Below are 21282 nucleotides of genomic sequence, written 5' to 3'. Positions count from 1 at the left end.
AGACAGACTCTATGTGCACATTTATTACTTCATACAACCAGATTGCATATTGTACAAAAATTAACAGTGCCACCCAAGAGGGCCTTCACAGATGTTTAGAAAACATGTAAACACAGCTTTAAAACATGTTTTTGATGTAATCTAGGTACAACTACTGAACACCACCTATTGTGTGTGTGTATCCCCACGTGTGTGGAGCATCTCCATACACAAAGAGGCGCAGACTGAACGCAGTGTCACAGCAGGCTGTGACATGTTTGTACATTGCTCTCTAAGGAATCCAATATCCTTACACAAAGGTTTCCACCAGTGGGATGTGAACTGGTCTTACTTTGAGCAGTAAGCTCATCCTTTGGGCCTTGAGCTGTTGCCACTGTTGGCTGCACTTCCTGGGTTGCTCCTAGCTGCATCCAATGCTGGCTCCCCCGGAGTTAATAACCCAGTCTCCAAGCCCACCTACGTGACTGTGCCAGCATGACTTGGTAAAGATGAAAGGGTCAGCACACAAGGACAGCCCCCTTTCCTGAAAGGTCTCAGCAGGGAAGGGGTGGTCTCAGTCTTCTGGGGTGCCTGATCTAGCAGGGCCCCAGTCACAGCAGTAATACTGGGGCACAACCACCACAAACATCTACTGCCTGAAAACTTTTCACTTTTCTGTTCTGCAGCTGTAAAGGATGAATGGACCTGTACAGTAAAAACATTTCTGGGGTAGAAACCATGACCTTTAGAGAATAAGACTGCAGCACCTGAATAATTCCTACTAAAGGGAATGCCCAGTACAGTGAATTTTGCTTAACAGCCAAGAGGGAAGTTTAACGCCTTAAGGTAGAAGGTTCATCAAAGAGCTAAGGACTGACATTTTCATCAGGTGCTGTGCTTTCATCAGTAGGAAGGTCAATGCTGCTTGCAATGTGAAACTGAGCAAAGTGGTACTTAGACCCTACTAAGCAGCAACTGCTGAATCCCAGTACTGCTCTTGGGCAGCTGAGTAGGGTTGTTACTGGCATTCATGTCAACTCCCTTCTACATCTTGGTTGTGTAGATTAAGCCCCTTGGGCAGCAGTGGCCTCTTTAGTGAGTGACCCTGTAGTGCTAATCTGGCATTGGCCACAAAAGATTAGTGTAGCTTTACTAATTTCTACTGCAGTAAAACAAACAAAGAACAACTGCAGCAGCCTACAGCTTCAATAAGGAAGAAATTATAGTCCATAGCAATATTTTCAGAGCTTTCTCTCTATAAAGATCCAGTTATTCCCCAGGAGGAATCATAGAATCATTAAGGTTGGAAAAGACCTCTCAGATCATCACATCTGACCATTAACCCAGCACTAACACGTTCACTGCTAAACCATGTCCCCAAGTGCCACAGCTATACATTTTTTAAACACTTCAGGGGATGATGATTTTACCACTTCCCTGAGCAAAATAAGTATGTGATTTAAGGTTTTTGCCTTAGTGGTTACCATGTCATGGCCCAAGAGACCAGTGTGCTGAATTACTGACATTATTGGGAACTTCCAAGAACTAACAAAAAGGAGCAAATAAGGACATATTCCCACTGAAGAGGAGGTGCTGTGTTTCTTACTCCAGTTCATCACATCTGTCTATGCCACTAGGAGTCTCAGTAGAGAGATGAAGGGTTGAATACCTACCAAGCTGCACGGCCATTCACATCCACCATGATACTTATGGCCTAGATCACAACATCACCAAAAACTTGAGCGCTTGCATATTTCTCTGTAAATCTTGTCGTTTGACCACTCCTTCACATTTCCACAGGAAACCTTCATATGCCAGACTCGCAGGCTGAGTCTGTGAAAAGCTCATATAGTCAGTGTGACAGGTATACTCTAGAGAGAATGTTAGTTTAGAACTCAATCCTTCTCATCACTGCACTTGTATGAGAGAAGGGAAGAAACAGTTAAAACATAAATAAGATCATACAGATTATTTTCTAAATATTACTAAACCAGTAATAATTATACACTTTTAAGAAATCCTCACCAAAAAAATTAAGCATGAACAGTTCTACAACATAAACAGGTACAAGTCCCATTGCCTAGTAATGCTAGGAAAAAGTTCATATCTAATCAGAAGTGGAAGTTCACAGCCACTTGTTTTAAGGACAGTCTTGTGTTTTAAATGCAGCCTTGATATTAGCGTCTTTACGGTATTAAACTCTTAGTACTAAAATAATGATAGTAATAACAATTACATTTAGATAGCACAGACAAAGCACAGGATGATATATAAGCATAAAAGTGCAAGTTATAACCTAAGTCAAAGTGCCTACTGGTCAAACAGGTTCAAACTATGTTCAGAGAACAAGCTTAAACCGGACTGAGAACAATCCATGCCTTTTTCTTTCCCTCTCATTTCCATCAGAAGTCATTGCAAGTAACACTGGTAAGTCTGAACTGACATCAATTCCAAATGGGCGTTCATGAGAGGAGAGTCAGGCCCACATCTTGATGGAAAAGTGATCCTCATTTCCTCTGTGTAATGCCAATTAATCCACAGGCTTTGCTCCGAATATCCGAGCACAGAGAGAAAGAATAATAACTTGGATGCCACATTCAAGGGAGGCAGAAGCAGCACTTAAGAGCAGGGGGTACAGTGAGCCCTTGTCTGTTTCTCTGGAGTCACATCCCCCAGATGATTTATTGACTCCAGCCATGAAAAAGGACTAGGAGGAAGTTAAGCAACACTGCTCTTCATTTGAAAAATAAAAAGCCTACCCTCAGAAGTATGATTTTTCCCTTCTTGTTTGTCTTATTTTTCTATTTCAGAGATAAAATATCTTTTACAGTATCAGCTCATTATTGTGTTCATTCCCTTTAAAGGCAAAGAGCTTAAAAGATCCTGTCACCAGAAAGGGGTGGGATGAGGGCAGAGTCAGACCTTTTATTAAACCTTTAAAAAGATTTCTAACTCATTTTGCAAGTGAGAACAACGAAAACCATAAAACTCCAGCAAAGGAAAGCTGTCACTGAGATTAAGCAGATCCAAACTCTGCCATCCATTTTTCATACTTCTCCAGGTCTGCAGCAGAAACAGATTTGGAGATTTTCTTCAGAGCCAGCTCAAAGTCCCCCTTGGTAACCGGCATCTGAAGCTCTTCTTTAGAAAGTGCACGAATCTCTTCTGGAGTTAAGCCATTAATACGTCTTCTCATTGCCATTAAAGATGCATCCCTGGAAATACAGGACAATGCATGGGAGCTAATTGCTAGCAGAATGTGCTGTAAGCCTCTGAATTTTGATTGTATACCCTTGCTAGAAACCACTGGCAGAACACTTAAGAGAGCATTTATTTACCATAGAAGATGCAGTTCACATCTTTCGTAGCTTCCATGTTCCCAGATCACTACATTAATTCAACATAAAGAATGCATTGGCACCAAAACCCATTTAAGCATATGGTAAATGTGCAGAGATAATTAAAACTATAAAACTGAAAACCTTTTACAATGATTCATGGAGATGAAATTTTACAGCTTTAGAGCAGGAAAGGGCAGGGTGGGAGACAAGCTGCACTCAAAGCCTTTTTTTTTAAGTAGTCTGGATTTTTACACCCCGTTCCTTTTAGACTTCAACTTCCTCCCTGCAGCGCAGCCCCAAAGGACAGTCAGTGAGTGTTCAGAGTGCAGCCCAGCTCGCTGCCTGCTTGTCCATAGCACCTGGATCTGTGCAGGGCAGAGCAGGAGGCATCAGACACAGCACTGCATGTGAGATGATGCATGTGTGCTGAGGCCATCGGCGCCTGTGGCTCCTCATGCTCTGCCTGCTCCACGACTCCTCCCCAGCTCAGATCCTGCCAGCCTGGCCCATTGGCATGAAAAACACTGCTCATTTTCTCACACTGTGGCCCACAGGCAGTCTGAAATTACATTTTCTCTTTCCCCAGGTTTTTCCCAGCAAGGGATAACACAAGCCTTAGGGAGAACAGGTAATTTCACTACTACATGACACACGCCAAGTTTTCAAATCTGTGGAGGGACTTCACATTTTCAGAAAAGCAGCAGGGGGAAAAAAAAAAGATTCCCAAGCCATGCTCTTCTACAGGATCAATTTCTCTTGACAGGATTCTTAAGGGATATAGACTTCCTTCAGATAAGTTTCTTCATATACCTGTCCTTAACGAGAAAAGCCTTACTTGTCAAAGATGAAACAAATTGTGGGAACAGGATGGAAATAAATTAAATACTAATATTATAAACTATCTATATCACCCTTTCACCTAGGAGATTCAGGTAGACACCAAGACTGTGCTGCACTGGTGGCTGTCCAAACATCCAGCATATAGAGGTCCCAAAGAAGTATTCTGTGAAAGCAATTTTTTGGATTACAGAATTCTAGCTCCTAAACTAATGGTATTAAAAAAACCAATAACAATCTGCTTTGCACTACATTAACAAATGCAGACAACTACAGTAAATGCAGCCAATTGTAACATGAGATTTGCTCAGATAATTTTTTTCACTTCAGATCCAAGAAAATCACATCTCACAGAAAGACTCCATGGTCTTTAGACCACTCCACATGACAGTAAAACATGAATACAGTAAATAGATTTGGGCCTCAAACACACACACTGTGAGCATGACTTCAGCTGTAGTGGGTATTGCCTTTTATCATATAGTGCAAATGATGACTTTCCATGCAGTTCTATTTGCAAATTAAGGGCAATGAGATACCTGCAAACATTAGTGATGTCAGCACCAGAATAGCCTTCAATCTTCTCAGCAATTTCTTCAAGGCTGATATCAGGATCTAGTTCTACTTCCCGAAGATTAATCTTAAGCAGTTCTGCTCTGCCTTTTGCTAGAACATTAAAATACTTGCTTAAGGACTTGCAAGAGTTACATTATAAAAAGATATAAACACAACTTAGATTTTCAGTGACAAGTACGAACAAAAGAGCTCAATATAAGAAAAGAGAGAGAACAAGTCATAGTGAAGTGTGCAATCAAATACAGTGAAGAATTTGGTTAAATGCAGTATATTAAAACAGCATGGTCGAGAGGTATTTGTCGAAGTGACCTGTCATTAAAAAAATCTTTTATGTCTCAGGTGATAAAGCATTTGGTCACATATTACCCAAGAGCACAAGAGCACAATCCTACAAATGTCTGTTTCTTCTCACATCCCTTTGGATCCACTCTCTGTTCAAGGGTTTGACTGCATATAATTCATGCAGTTTCATTACAACTACAATAAGGATTCTATTAAAAGAGCTTCAGACAGCACAAACCCCTTAACAACAGGCTGAACTTTAAGCATATGTTTAAGTGGCTTATTCAGTTGGGACCCAAGGAATCAGCTGAAGCCTGATAGAAAACAGACACATTAATACAATAAACATATATTAATATATTTATGATACAAATGTCCCAGTATCTCACTTTCCTACCCAGATGCAGTACACACACAGTGATAACCAGCTGTGTAAATGAGCACTTACGCCGCCAATTAACCATTTCTCTTGCAGAGGGCATGTGCATATGTGCATTTGGGTACATATGTTAAGCAGCCTAAGTTTGTAAGAGGGAATTCACATTTGACAGTTCAGGCCTCTGTGTTACTCTGCACAAGGGTGGTAAAGGAGAGGATGACTGGTTTCCTGGCTTTCACTGTACAGAAAAAATACACCAGCTCAGCATCTTTATCCCCCAAGTGATCAATTTTTATGACCTGTAAAAAAGGACAACCACAACAGAAGAAGCAGCAGTAGGAAAGGCTAAATGTCTTAAAGAAATGTCCAATAAAACACATTATGTTTCACTTATTGATGTCCCTAATTATTTTTTTTAAAACTTTTGGGGAAGGAGAAATACAAAAGAAAATAGAAAGCTCATCTAAAGCTGCAGGTTTTGTGTGCTTTGCAGAACTGTCATGAGCACAGTGTTATCCATTACACACAACTGGCACTAGCTATAAAATGGGGATTTATTATTTAGAGAGCACAATGTACACACAGCATACCTGCAGAGAGTATCCTGCATCAGAGAACATTCTTCTAATTGTTGCTGTGGGGCTAAGCAAATCTGTGCAGCATTTTGAAAATTAAACACTATAGAATATATGCTTGCATCAAATTCCACAATATACAGGTATATATATGCTATCAAAGCACTTATTCAGTTAAAATGCCTGACTACATCAAATCACACAGCACAGTTAAAAATGCATCACCCAGACTTGCCCAGAATAGCACAACATTCTTACTTGCAGAATATATACAACAGAACCTCAGACTGTAAATAAAACCAGATCACATCTCCTATGTTGTCCAGGGTATAATACACTGTGTTAAAAAACAATCTGGTTTAATTAGAAACAAGAGGAAGAGCTGATAGGATTTTAAACTAATTGGTCATAAAGACAGGCATCCTGTTAGGAGCTGTTACTGCCTGTAAGCTGCAAAGACAAGCTGGAGAACTATTAAGTGTCCTTAGACCTGCTAAACTCAATCACAACTGCTGTCACCATGGACATGCATCTTGTTATCCTGAGTGCTCATGCAAGGAGATGAGGCATCCACTGCACCAAGAAGAAACGAACCTATGCAAACTTCAAGTGATAGGAATCTCAAAATTAATAGGACAGGTGAATGACAGCTAGGAAAGACAATACAAGCTGTGATGTCTTAGGGCAGGAAAGCAATCAGCCTGCTGCATTCTGAGTGACTGGAAGCACAGTAATAAAGGCAAGCAAGCAGTGATTTGCAAAGAATTAAGCCTGTAAGTGAAAACTCATGGATCCACTTCTTTGCATTTGTCTTCAAGGGCATGGAGTGCATTTGCAGTATTTGTGAACATGTCCAAAGGCTGCCTTTGATGATCACTCAAGGACTGACTATTAAACATTTAAAATAATTCCAGGCTCATTAAAACTAACTCCCTTTCAAAATATAAGAACCCATCAATGGTTTGCATTGAAATGCCACAGCTCTTTGCTTTTAAGCCCCCGAGCAAGCAATATTTCTCTTTCTCTCACTCTCTTTAAAAATAAAGCAATCCAGACAAATGATTAACCCCTGAATTACACTGCTCATCATAAAACCATCAGGATTCCTCACAAACGCAACAGTCCTGCAGTAATCCTAAACTCATCTTGTAAAGAGAGGAAAGGAAAATGGTCTTATCAAACATACCTGTGGGCAAAGGTATATAAATCCTCTTCTCCAGTCTCCGTCGGAGAGCTTCGTCAATATCCCAGGGAAAATTTGTAGCAGATAATACCATAACCATCTTGGAAGGGTCATCATTTTCTAGAGCACCACCTACCCCTGCAAGCACAACAGGTCAGAGCAATTTTACTCCAGAGCTCTTACTGATTGAGATGCTTGCTGAGAAACACTGCACAGACAAACAGAGTCTGGACAAAGCTAAACAACAGCTCTCTATAGTCCTGTGTCCCTTTCCAAACTTCCCATAGCTAGGTGTCACAAGACCATCATTATCACAGAGAGAGGGACAGTTCATTTTTTTGCTGAGTCAGGGGAAGCCTTTCTTTGACAGTGCAAATAACACAGCCATATGTGAGTATAGCCCTACTTGTCCCACTGAGTGCTATCTCTGTTGAGTCTGGTCATAGAAGAAATAGGAGTCACTCAGCTTACTGAGTGAGGACTGCAAAGAAACTAACATTTTGGATCAAAAGGTTTCCTGTCCTGAGCCTACCACACCAAATCTGGAAATCTGAGAACATTTTAAATAGCAGTTTATATACAGTAGTTTATACAGCAGTTTATAATAGCTGCAATATAAAGGTGGTTATCAAACCTCTACACCATATACTGCTCCTCAGATGGCCACACTCATCATGTGCCCCTGTACAAAACAGGTACTACATCTGACTTAAAAAGGTAATATTAGCCGCCACCATAGAATACAGCAAAAGCAGATCTCACAATGTGGTTCCACAGTTGGAAACTCTAGCAAAGGGCAGAATTTTGTTTAAACTGAATACAAATTAAATACCTGCATTAAACTGCACAAATTTCCATTATCTACTTCTCCTGGAGTCTGTGTCTCTTTAATATGGGTTTTCAAGTCACAGAACACCCTTTTCAATTATCTGCTGTTGAACACTCAAAAAATACACTAATCTCAAGTTCTACCTCATTTTTCCCCTATCCATAAAGCCAGGTTTTCCAGATGGCTCACGTTCTTACGTTCCCACAGGTAAAGAAACAGCATCCCAGCCCCAAACCCAGATCTAAGCCCTTGTTACCATCCATTTGCACGAGCAGCTCTGACTTGACTCTGCGACTGGCCTCGTGTTCATCAGACGTGCCTCTGCGGCTGCAGATGGAATCTATCTCGTCAATGAAGATTGTTGTTGGCGCATAAAACCGTGCCTTTATTCAAATGAAAACATCACTATTAAGGCTGCTCAGCAAGCACAGGCCCTCATCAGTGCACAACCCAGCCCTGCTAGACATACTACGTACATATCTTCCTTGCCTGTCACAAGGGAGGAATTCAAGACATTGATTTATAAACTGTCTGTCATATGTTGAGGTTTACACACTTTAAATTGTACTCCTTGGGTACAATTGTTGGTTGGCTTTCCCCAGCAAATAGTATTGCTAAGGGGAAAAGAAACACTACCACAATAGGAGTCTTCTTGACACAATACAGGCAGTTTTCATGTCCAGGTTTTGGGCTGGTCAATATTAAGCATAAGTGACAGAAGAGAGCTCAGTGATCTCAAGAGAGAAGCGTTTTAGCTGTGAGTGTTACAGGAGTGCAGCGAGGCTCCCAGAGGTATAGTCCACATGGACATGTCCTTCACATACTCCGCATGATGGACTGCAGCCACAGCTTCACTCAGAACAGAAACAGAACTAAAACATGTATTGCTTCCAGAATAACTGTTCCAAACCCCTTCCATTGTTATCCCATAACCAAACAAGTACTGAATTTCTGTTAAGGTCGCAATTCTCTATTTAGTCTGGAAAATGCTATCCTAAACACGGGTGACAAACCATTTCCTTCTTAGTCCTCAATAACATACCACATGTGGAAACACAGGGATTATGTTTTTCTAATTGGCTGAGGGGGTGTCAGTTCAATGAATTCCATGCTTCCAACATGCTACCGGAAGGGCAGGAAACCAAGAATACTGTCCTTTCTCACCTTAATGAGCCCCAGATCTCCCCATCAAGGACATACCATTTCAAATAAGAGGCGGACCAGCTTCTCAGACTCGCCTCTGTATTTAGACGTCAGTGTAGAGGAAGACACATTGAAGAATGTCGTCCCACATTCTGTAGCAACAGCTTTTGCTAGCATTGTTTTGCCAGTGCCAGGAGGACCAACCATCAGCACACCCTGAAAGGTGAGAACAAAGGTAATGAATAACAAATTAAGAACATTTTTCTATTGGTAGTCTATACAACATCTCAATATAAGCCAAGGTCTGGATTTAAATTAATAATGTAATCCTGATCAGTGGAAAACAGAAGACAAGTATCCTGCTGTCGAGGACAGTACGGAAGTGTTCTGCCATTTCTTCTTACCACTCCACTGGAGTCAGAACCACAAAAGCCAGTAACTTAAGCAGCACCTAACACCTAGGAAATGGACAAGAGACTTTCAGCCTATCTCAGAATCAAACAGAGTCTAGACTTGAACATAGGCTTTTCCCAGATCACAAGGGGCTGCACAGGCAGATGAAGACAGTAAATTCTTTTTTTGGAACAAAGGTCCCTTCATGAAGAAAGTTCCACAGAAACCAAAATACTTTCTCAGGAAGTTGTGTTCCCTCAATAGAGCAATTTTCTACAGAAAAACATCTTCCCAAAACATTGTGACAATGCCTTTGAATCTGGTTGATGTTTACATTTGCATGAGAGCATTCATTGAATACATCAGTTTGGTTTTTGCTTAATCTCCCTATCTCAATATTCCTATGAATACTGCATGCTACTGCATCTTAGCAATTCCTGGATGAAACATCATCCTCATCATGCTGTTGGATAACTGGACTGCACTGCTATTCCAATTTTACAGATAAGCAACTGTGGCTCATGTGCACTCCTGCTTAGCCCCACAAAAGCCTAATCCGAACTTCAGTGATTTTTCAGAAAGCTTTAAACTAGAAACAATTGTTAAGTCCCAGGTTGGTATCCACATCATCAGACTATCTTTCGATCTGTGGTCTCTGAAAGAAAGGAGCACATATCTGAAGCTCAGCACATTTACCCATCATTACACAAACAGGTTTTTGTCTTTACACACAGTGCTCTCAGAACCCATGTTAAGATTGTATCACTGAGATGGGTTAATTGCTCTTGGTAATACTGCTAAATACAGCCATCTTTATGGGTAGCCTTTCCAACCCTTTCAGCAGCAGAGCTGGAGAAGGACAAAACACTGGTCCGTGTTCTGCACAGTACTAGAATAGGGTCCTGGGATTTTAAGCAAATCAGTGAAAATGCAGTGCTCAAGCAGCTTGGGGGTTTTTTCCCCTCCCAACTGCAAGATCTTATTACATGCTAACAAGAGTTTCCTAAAACTACTGTATTGCAAGGCTAATCAAATTAGCTAGAGTTAGAATTGCACATCATAATGTGCTTTGCAATTAATAACTTACATAAAATGCCACAGCAATAAAATATCTGTTAAATGCAAGCCATAGAGCAAATTAGATTTCATCTGTTCCTCACAAAAATTTACTTCAAAAAGCAAAAAGAATGACATGGAAGAGATCTATAAAAACAAATCAACCGGGAATGCAATTATTCAAAAATGTACCATTCAAAAGCAATAGCCTCTCTGTACTTCATTTTCCATTAACTCTTAATACCTTTATTGCCATTTAATACTTAGCTAATGCAAGCTCAACATACATTCATCGGTAAATTAAGTCAGAAATGTTCACATGCCATCTCTACAGCTAACAGTCCAAAGTCACTCCTCAGGCTGCTCAAGGTTTCCTAAGCTCCAGAGCAGCAAGCATAAAAAGTAAATGGACTCTCTTTTCTCCCCATGAACACTCAGACATTCAGATTTGAGATGCTGCACAGTTATACTGATATTAAAACAATTTTGCAAATACAGCCCTGGAGTGACTGGGTGAAAATTACTCAGCCGGTAATATGCAGGTCAGAGATGACTTAGTGCTCTCTCTGAGCTTCAAATGTGCTCATCTAATATTTTAAAAAAAGCTTCATCTTAATTTGAATCATATTCAAAGTATGTGTTTGATAAACTGTGTTTAGTGCAGGACCTGGTGATACAGGGAAGTAATGAAATTTTTTGGATATTGGTTCAATTCTCTGTTATTCTGGAAGGTCAAATCCTGGCTTCAGGTACACATGCTGTTCACCGCCAAAATTGAAGCCCGTCGCTTTGCAGCTCCTGCTAAGTATTACAGGAAGCGCTACCTTGCACATGGTACTAGTGGCATTATACATGTGCATAACACAGGTGCAAAGCAGCCACACCAGGTGTAAAGCCAGGGGAAAATCAAGCTCTCTGGAGAGAGAGACAATAGAAATACCAGTTAAAAAAAAAATATATATATATAACTTGAGTTCACAGCAAAACAAGATGTGCATGGCTGCAAACAGAAACACAGTGGATCAAGTTGCTCTTTCTGCAAACTAGGAGGCTGCCACTTACTATTTAAAATCCTTGACAAACACAAAGACTTCTTTATTCCTCCTCTAAGGCTCTGTTAATCCAAAGTATTCCAATAAGAAGCTGAAATGCACCACAGGGAGTAAGTGTTTTGATGAAATCACTGCAGGGTTACTTCTTGTTGTTGTAACAATCACTAGCAGAGCAGTGGGAAGCACAGTGAGCAACTGGGCCTTCTTGGCACAAAACAGTTCAGAGAAACAGAAAGAGCAAACCCATGGACACTCAGAAACCCGTGGCTGCAACTACACAGCACCTGTGTTGAATCAGGGAAGACAGCTGGCTCCTTCAGACAAGGCACCGTCCTCTGAATACAAGCACAAACTGTGAGGGCTGTCTTGGGAATTGTTCTCAGGGGAGTCTGAACATCCAAAACCAGCTTTGGCTGCCTTTTTCCCTGAATTATGTCCTGAATTCCTAGGCTCAACAAATGCCTGCTGCTATACTGATTACTGCAAGAAACAGCCTTCCCTTCAATACTTCTCATCCTTACAGCACAGTCAGAGGTCAACAGTAGGGAAAATACATGCTGTTCTGTGTGAAAAATAAATTCATGAGAGTTACAGCTTTACAAGTCACCAGGGAAAAGGCTAACAATGAAGACTCTTCATAGCCTTGTCAGAAATCAATTTGCATTTCAGACTGAAGAGAGGAAATAATCATAGAATTTATTTTCCATGTCTACAAGCACCTGGTTTTCAGAGGTGACACTATGCAGTAGGAAAAGTAGTGTCACGCAAAGAGATGGAGATTGTAACTCTTTAAAGGACCAAGCTATTGCTCCTTTATCCATTGCCACAACACTTGGAGACAAGGCCAGTGGCAATTTTCACATTTTCTGCAGTCTGCTGAGATACCTGCCTTAAAGACAGATGGCCACTACATCCTCTATGCATGGTAACAGGTGAAAAAAAAGCAGAGCAGATCTTTACTCCATTAGAAGTTTTTGAGCACTAAACAGATGGGGCCCCCATAGTCTATATTAAGAGTATGGATCAACTTCCTCTAAGCCAAGAAGAAAAGAGAGAGATTCAGCTGTTCAAAATATACTAAAATTTCACCCTGCACATGTAACCCACAACATCTAGGCTCTGTCCAAGATGACAGCTCAGTTAACCTTAAGGTTAACCACAAGGCCACTGGTACTGACCACAAGCACTCTGAACTCCAAAGGCCCGATAGCCTGGGGCTAGGTTTGCACTATGTTTGGGCTCCCTAAAACCTCCCTGAACAGCTCTCAAGCAGCAATATCCCAGCTTCTGCTGGGTCTGACCTAAGTACAAGCCAGGGAAGCACAAGCACCAATCAGGGAAAGACGGGACAAGTGTTAGTAGAGCAAGATCCGACACATGCTGCTGAACCAGAGTACTAAATAGGAAACTACTCACGTACACAGCATTCCCCACACATGCCACTGCCTTCCACACTCAGAATAACAGACAATTTGCAATAGTCTCTTTTCCCCAGCAACCAAAAAGGCCTTGTGTTGTGACTAGTAATTCCCCAAACAAGTGTCAATCCATCCCACATCAGAAGCAAGATAATTTTGTTAGCTGTTTACAGAAATGCCTGCCAAACTCCTCCCTCCTCTTCCTTCTTAGCTCTAAGCAAGGCCCAGATTGGACTCACTTCTGGTAAATCAGCCTAGTTCAGTCCTATATCCTTCCTATTGCCCTGCTTGCAACTCCTCTTTCTACTCTGAACATCTCACTCCAGCTGCAACTATGCCCAGCTGCAAATGTAACTGCAAAGCTAAATCACCAGACTGGCTTCCTCTTTCCTTGCTTCCTTGTACCATCCAGGCTTGCAGTCTGAGCAAGAGATAGTTGAAACATTTGGAACAAAACAGTCCAAGGACTGCTTTCTTCTGGGAATTGATGACAACTGGCCACCATAATCCTATACAGAGCGGTCTATTAAGCATTCTGCTTCAGTCAATATAACCTGTATGCTCACATCTACAGACTGGCATACAGGAAGTATTATAATATTGACAAGCTGTAAGTGAGTAAATAAACCAAAAATACTCTTTACTGTAAGGGCCACATACACTTCCAGCTTTTTTTTTTCAGTGCCTTTTACATGAATCATTATGAGAGGATTTAATGAACAAATTCATGATCTTTCCCATTTACCTTTTTAGCTTTCTGCTGCAGGCATCCACACATCACAGCAGGAGACACACATAGCGTGCCATTTACTAAAACACCACATAAATTCTCACCTTCCAAGGTCTTCTGATCCCTTTGAAAAAATCAGGCATCCACATTGGAAGAACAACAGCTTCTCTTAATAATTTCTTGGCTTCTTCCAAATCCGCGATGTCATCCCTGTGCAAGATGAAGAAACTTGTACAAGATTCTCATACAACTATATTTCTTCTATTTTTATACAAGAAAAATAGAAAAGCTTTTCACTTAGTACCATTTCTTTTTGCATGCAAGCATATGCCTCATGAGAGCACTCCTATAATACTGCGACCTAAAATTGAATCCACTTTTGGAAGACAGGGAAAAAATTATTTTCAACTCAAGTTACCCAGAGCTGCTTAATTAAAAATTGTTTTGGACAATGTGAAGACCAAAGCAGCATCTTTAAAGATCTCTGGAGCATATGCTCATTTCAGCAGTACCTGTAATGGATGTACTGCACATATTATCAATTAGCAACAAAAGCCTAACTTTAATCAAATTAATAAACTGTTAAAGCAAAATATCTAATTTTTGCCTATTTGTAGAAGCTTATGTTGTCTCCCTATTTTAGGAGTTTGAAGATGGGTAATTTTGCTCCTTTTCCACACTAGCAAAAACTTGAGTTGAGAAAATTCTCATACCAGTGAATGCTTGGGTTCCTTGATACAATGTCTCTTTCAAGAGCTTCGATCAGGTCTTTGTCGTAACCTGCTCCATCAAATTTTGGAATTTCCCCATCACCAAATTCCTGAGGTATTTTCTTTCCCTAGAAGTGAAAATCATACAGGCTCATAAGAACATTACACAACTGAGACACTTCCTCGCCAACCAAAGGCATGAATGCAGGAACAGCCTCACAAAGGTGGCTGTGTCACGACTTAAAGCTACATTAAGTCCTAGCTGAAGAGCAGAGCATCCAAAGCGCATTTTGAAGATGCTACACTTGCCACCTTACCTGTCAGAAGTAAACATCTGACACTATCATCACTGAAAAGAACAGGAAAGCTGCCACACACACTGTCTTTGATGGAGGAAAACCAAGATTTCTCTCGCTTCATTTCATTAAAGCCTTCCTGCCCCGCAATACCTGCTTTCCTCAACTACAAACTGTCTAGGTCTCACCTCTCATTGGCAGGCCAGCTCCATAAACAATTAAAATGCTTTTAAAAGGTCATATTTATTTAAGAGCTGCACAAAAGCCCTAAAGAAGCCCTGAAGACACCCAGGCTTCTTAGACTACAGTCATTTTTGCAGCACACCAGTGCAACTTCAGTGACCGAGCCACACTCTGCCTCTGCCCCAAATGGCCCAGAGTTTCTGGTTAATACTTCCACAGTGCCGTTCAGCTTATGGGGGTGAAGTAACATTTTCCCTTTGAAGCATCAGGGCTCACGCTCCTCCCCTCTCAGTTCTGAAGGAAATCGTTTCCCTCCCAGCGTTCGGGGTGCCTGAAAAGCAGCTGCGCTAGTTTAACGGAGGTGGCTGAGTAGGGAGCTACTTTAGGACTCTTAACTCAGCTTCTAAACGCTATCAGCAGCAAGTTAAAGAATCCCAGCTGGCTCGACAAAAGCATCCTAGACGAAGGCGGGCTGCGAGGCAGCTGGAGACACACAAATAACCTCGCAGTGGAAAAACAAAAAGGTAGCGATTACACCCCTCCCAGTTGCCGTTTGCCCACGACGACTGTGAGGGAGTAGTTTATCTTCCCACTACTTTTATTTCTTGCTTCCAAGTGAACTCTTGAGTTGTTTAGTACTCCTAACTCAGCTTTTTGCAATGGAAACGAAGCTTAGAGTTGCATCTAAGGAAAAACCTGGTGTAAAAAACTAATGGTCTGGTGTAAAAAAGAAACGGAGAAAGACGCCCTGTAGAGTTTTCAAGATTCCACTACAGATAAAATGGAATCCAAATGTAACCATTGAAAAAAAAAAAAAGAAGAAGAAGAAAACAGGACAATGACATGAAAGGTATTTGCTGTCTGCTACATACTCCTCTTGTTCTGCGATGGACTGGCTTTCCTAGTAGAAAAATTTTTCTGCACATCACAAAACAGTTGGGTTATTTTGTTGGGGTTGGGTGTTGTTTGGTTTTTTTCCTGAGTGAAACCGAGTTAAGGCAGGCCTTGAGGAGCAGGAGCAGGAGCAGGAGCAGGAGCAGGGAGGGCGGCTCGCTGCAGCACGCTGGGCCGCAGGCAGCCCCTCGGGCCCCCGAGCCCGGCCGGCAGACCGCGCACCGCCCGCTCGCCGCGCCCGTGACGCAGCTCAGCCGAGCGGAGCAAAACAGAAACCGAAGGGGGAAGGAGCGCCCGGGGCCGGGGGCGCGGCAGCCCCGGCACAGCCGCGGGGCGGCAGCACGGCCCCGATCCCGGCCCCGATCCCGGCCCCGCTGCCTGCTCCGGCAGGACGTGCAGTGCCAGCGGCTGCTGTTTCTCCTGCCCCGGCGGCACGTCTCGCCAGCGGAAGGATGGAGAAGGGCGGCCAGCGGGGAGATGTGCTCTCAGCATCACCTCGGCTGTCATTGTAGTAACGCTGATTCCCCCCCAGTTCCGGAATGAAACCAAGATTTAAAGTAGTTGTAGCTCTCACAAGTAGTAAGATTTTTAACGCTGGCCCCAAATTGGCCCAACCTGCAATCCTCAGTCAGCAGGTAAGTGAGCATAGACTAGAAATGATTTTTTTAAAATGTCACCTGAAACTAATCAGCCAGGAGTGAGCATGATTTTTCCAGCCATCTCTTCTTCGGGTATTACTTTCACAAAACAGCCTTAAATAAAGCTGTGATGGCTTCTCTCTAAGAAGGTATGCCAACAGATAGGTATACAGGGCTGCAAAAGACTACTCCCACCCTTGGCACCTCCATCACATAATTTCAGGACACCAATATTTCTCTTACACATTCAGAAACCTGCTGTGCTTTCTGTCAGGAAGAGCTATTAGACCTGCACTAACCCACTGGATCAAAAACCTTATTTCCAAAATTGATGTTATTTCTGCTCTTGTACTAAGTTTGTGTGTTAGTTTCAGCAGTTTGCTCCTCGGTGTGTCCACCTCCCTGATACACTTGTGTCATGCTTGTTCTCTCCATTTACCAAGCCAAGTAAGTCTCCTTTTGGAACATAAGCTGAACATAATTACCCATTCACTTTGGCAACCCTTCTTTTTCTCTCCCTCCTAATGTTAACATATCTTTCTTGAGTATGGTTGTACACAAAACGCTCCAGCTGTTTTCTCACCAGATCCTCCTATAATAGCACAGATATCTCTTCTCTCTGCTGGTAACACCTCAACAGGGCCTGCGATTTTGTTTACATTCACACCCACAGCATTATCACACTGCCCCCTTAAAGGCAACCTCAGGCAGCTAATCACAGAGAATAACCCTGAGGGCTGTAACGACCAGCACCGGACCCTGAAGACAACTTGCTTTCCTGCAGGTTCTTCCCACTGCATACACATGCAGGATAACCACTGCCACATGCACTCTCCACCCCTCGCTGCCAAAGCCAAAGGTGGCACCTGACTGTGCCTCACCCCGGCAGCCAGCCCTTCCCATCACCACTAGGAAAAGGTAATGTGCCAAATGGAAGTTCAACCTGATGCAGTTTCTGCTGATACATCCAAATCCGTCTTCTCCTCTACCACTGAGCTCCCAGCTTCTAGCAGAAATTCTTTCCACAGTGTCCAAGTACACAGCCTGCTGCTCTGCACCGCTGAACATTATCCCATTTCCATGACTCCAGCACAGAGTCACCCAATTCTTCCCGTACAACAGCCTCATTTGCCTTTTCTGGTGATGGTGCTTCCCACCTTGGTGTCATCAGCAAATTCAGTTAGTGCATGCCTCTTCTTTGTGCCAAGTTAAATTGGCACAAAAATATTAATTTAAATATAAAACAAGAGTCAAAAATTATTTGCCAGTTGACTGCTACTTCTCCTTTCAGTACCACTTGTTTACTTTCCCCTTGCTGCCTAATCCCACTTTACAATTCCTCTACACCACACACTCGATTAACAAATTGCTTCCCATGTGGTATCCAGGTAGATTAATTTCTTTCCATAAGACATTAACTAGAACTCTAAAGAAAGTCCTGGCAGAGGCAACACCTTTGCTTAAGAAACCATATTTCACTCTATTCCTCTTTTCAGTTAGTTCCAAGTCTTTAGCTTTTCATCCACTCTACATTTGTTGTAAAACATAGTGTACTGTTCAGACAAAATTAACAACTCCAGTTGCCTGGATCACTTTTCCTTTCCCCTTCTCAATAGAGGCATTGTCAACACAACTCACCATTCACATGAGAGAGCAGCAGACCGAGTAAATTTTACTGTAAATCTGTGCTCCCAGCCCTGGAGACCAATTTCACCTACCAGTTCTTTCAGTGTTTTCAGATGGAGATTATGCAGCCTTCCAGTCCCGATGCATGGAGGTCTATGCTTTCACCTAAATGCAACTATCTCATCTCACTTCATCTCACATTTGGTGATGCACAGGAGAATAAACAAGCAAAAATAATTTAATTTTTTAAGTCATAGCTTCATTGATGTTAATATTCTCTTCACTGATATGGCTGCGGAGCCTTTGGCTGTTTCATATCCTTCATAATATTTACTGTCCTTATCCACTGACAATCTAAAATAATCTAAAGAGTACTTCTAAATAAGTGTTCCAGTGCTTAGATATGGTATTATGCAATTTCTCAGATACATACAGGTAGCATTCATGCTGCCTCTTTAAACTGAACTATTAAACAGAAGCTCCAGCAGAAGGTACCCTGAGAACAAGCCCAATAATTTCCAGTGGAACTAATAAATAATAAACACTTGAAAGCAGTATTTTAGAAAAAAAAAAAGGACACATGAGGATTTAGTGGATAGACATCCAGTGAGTTTAGTACAAAATTATTTTATATAGCACTAAAAAAGGTAATTTTATTGGCATAGTCAGGTTAAAATTACTTATCCCAAGATGGCTACTGTCAGAATGAAAAGATGTTATGGTGCAGAGAGGAGAAACAGTGAAAGAAGATATTTATTTCAAGTGAGGCAAAGCACTTCTAAAACATACATAATATACTTATATTTACCTTAAAAAAATGCATTACACTGTGGTATTACAGCCAGGACAGCATGCAACCCATTACACTGTAGTCAACTTCTTAGGAAATGGATAGTTCATTATATGTTCTAAGTAGTCCTATCCAAGCACCCAAACCCAAAAACTACAGAGCCAAAACACTTAGTAGGCAAAAAGATACCTGGTTACTTAATTTGAAGCTTCATTTTTGCCCTATTGTTCTTAAATGAACATGATGAGTTACCAAATCTCTTTGATTTGACATACCAGGCTACAGAGGAAAGCTGCTTGATGGTTCAAACTCAGAAACGGAAGAACAAACATTTGTAAACTAAGAAAGGATAAAACTGAAAGGAAAAGAAAACCTGTTTTCATGCCTGTGTGCAAAATATAGGAAGTTGCATTAACTTCTTTCACTTCCCACACCTGGCTACTCCCTCTTTCATTCAAAATTTTTATCAAAAGCAAATCATGGATTCCTTACAAGAACCATTATATAGCATATGAGGATTTGTAACCTGGGGTGGTTTTCAGTTACATACCCCAGACAAAGGAGCTAGAATAACCACCAAGTAGCTAGACAAAGGGGAACACAAGAGCACATATGCTGGAATTTTTTGAGGAGTAGACATATTTTCCTTCTGCCACCTAGTGACCAATTTATTCAGATAAGAGCAGTGTTTAAAATGTACCATATTAAATGGAACCCCTTCATGACTTTCCTGCACCTCACAGCAGTAGTGCTGCTAATCACATTATTCCCAGAGACAAGTATTATACAAGTCATGTTGTTGTAGGCTCCTTATAGTAAAGCCCTATAATGCTCATCACCGGAAAGCTTGGAGAGCAGAGTTCACCCTCATTAGAGCTAAGACTTTGAAGGCTGCCTTACACAAGCACATCTGGTGAACCTGTCACACACCATGACTCCAATTCCCCATATAGCTGGCAAAACTTTAAATAATTTCACAGATCTCCACGAGATTTTTATAGCTAGCAGAAGGCACACTTGTTATTTTAAATCTTACTGATCCAGGGTAGAGAGATTTCTAAAATGCTTAATCTGTACAGTCACTCAGTGGCAGTGCTGAAAATGTGCCTGGCCCTACCTTCTGGCAGTAATAAGGGCTAGGATTACTTAATAGTTTTCCTGTGTATCAGAAAACAATTTATGATGGAAAAAGCGTATCTTTGAGTTATTCCTAAGATATCAAGAATGGTAATAGAAAGGTCACGAAGGGACTAACCTTCCAAATCTATTTGGAAGGAAACTGGCCTAAATATTTTCTCATTCATCTATCAAGATCTGTACAGTACTGTCTGCCCCCATAGGAAGGTGTGTCTTTTACCTTTGTCTGTCAGGAAAATAATGCCACTTCAGTACAGTCTCAACTTGTACAACTAATACCACAGTCCTTGGGTTCCTGGCACTAACTCCACAGTTAAATTTAAAAACACAAGTGTCTCAGAAACAGCAATTTGCACACTGACATTTTTCCAGCCACAAAACAGTCCTGTCTTTGACATCACCACTTCATAGTGAATCACTGTTTCTCCTTTTCTTTCACTTCAGCACTGCTTCTTTTTCATGGATCTTCAGAAAAAAGTATCTCCAACTTAGTCTAACTTAATTCATTGCTTTTAGTTTTAAAACAAAACAGTTCCAAGAAGCTTCTTTCTAAAAACTATAATAAATACAAAACCCTTTTCATAAACCAAAGAAAATGGGAGTTGCTAAGAGTTTGCTTTTAATACATCTCCCTCATATTATTTCCAAATATGTAACTTCAAATAATTTGGCCCAGATTTACTTAGCATCAATGCATTTACAGAAGTGTTCTGGTCTCCTAGCCATGCCTAAATTATACTATGGTATGGCGGAGGCAGTGGTACTGTGGAACTTCATTCATAATGCTCAAAGTCTAGAGAAGGGCACTGGTCTCACTTTTGCACTTTTTACATTAATATGTTTACAAAAGACCTGAATTGGATTCCTCTAAAGAAAAAAACCCACCAAACATGGAGGAAAAGAAGAAGGGACTTTCTGCCTGAATGACAATTAGAAACAAGAGTCAAGCCTATGGTCTTCACTCAAAGAGTAAGAAGCGCTCAGCAACAGGAGGACACCATGCTTCCCTCCCTCAAAAAATCTCACACCAAAACAGAGCCAACAGAACTTTTCTTAATTTGGTGTAATTATTAATTAATATCACCACAATACATGCTTTAATCATGGGGGGGAAAAAAGCACTAAATTTTCCTGCATGGGATTATTGTGACTTTTTATCATCTGTATTAAATGACTAAGAGTGCTTCCCTTTGCCACCTGCTGCATCACAACACCTCCCTGCCAAGTCCTTTCCC

The 21282-nt window shown here is 41.3% G+C and overlaps 1 protein-coding gene across 1 annotated transcript in view; it reads right to left on the bottom strand.

The window, feature by feature from the left end:
• Positions 1-11: 11 nt before the first annotated feature.
• KATNAL1 (katanin catalytic subunit A1 like 1) overlaps positions 12-21282 on the bottom strand; it is a 39649-nt gene continuing 18378 nt past the window's right edge. Inside the window, exons 5-11 of the mRNA XM_069012553.1 lie at positions 14487-14611; positions 13878-13983; positions 9182-9340; positions 8238-8364; positions 7156-7290; positions 4697-4823; positions 12-3194 (exon numbers count right to left, since the gene is read on the bottom strand). Of these exons, the coding sequence (XP_068868654.1) occupies positions 2996-3194; positions 4697-4823; positions 7156-7290; positions 8238-8364; positions 9182-9340; positions 13878-13983; positions 14487-14611 (978 nt within the window). The 3' untranslated portion in view covers positions 12-2995. The remainder of the gene's footprint in view (positions 3195-4696; positions 4824-7155; positions 7291-8237; positions 8365-9181; positions 9341-13877; positions 13984-14486; positions 14612-21282) is intronic.

The sequence above is a fragment of the Aphelocoma coerulescens genome, chromosome 1 (genome assembly GCF_041296385.1).
Source record: "Aphelocoma coerulescens isolate FSJ_1873_10779 chromosome 1, UR_Acoe_1.0, whole genome shotgun sequence".
NCBI classification, from domain to species: domain Eukaryota; kingdom Metazoa; phylum Chordata; class Aves; order Passeriformes; family Corvidae; genus Aphelocoma; species Aphelocoma coerulescens.
The sequence above is the reverse complement of the archived record's forward strand: the minus strand, read 5'-3'. Positions and strand labels throughout refer to the sequence as shown.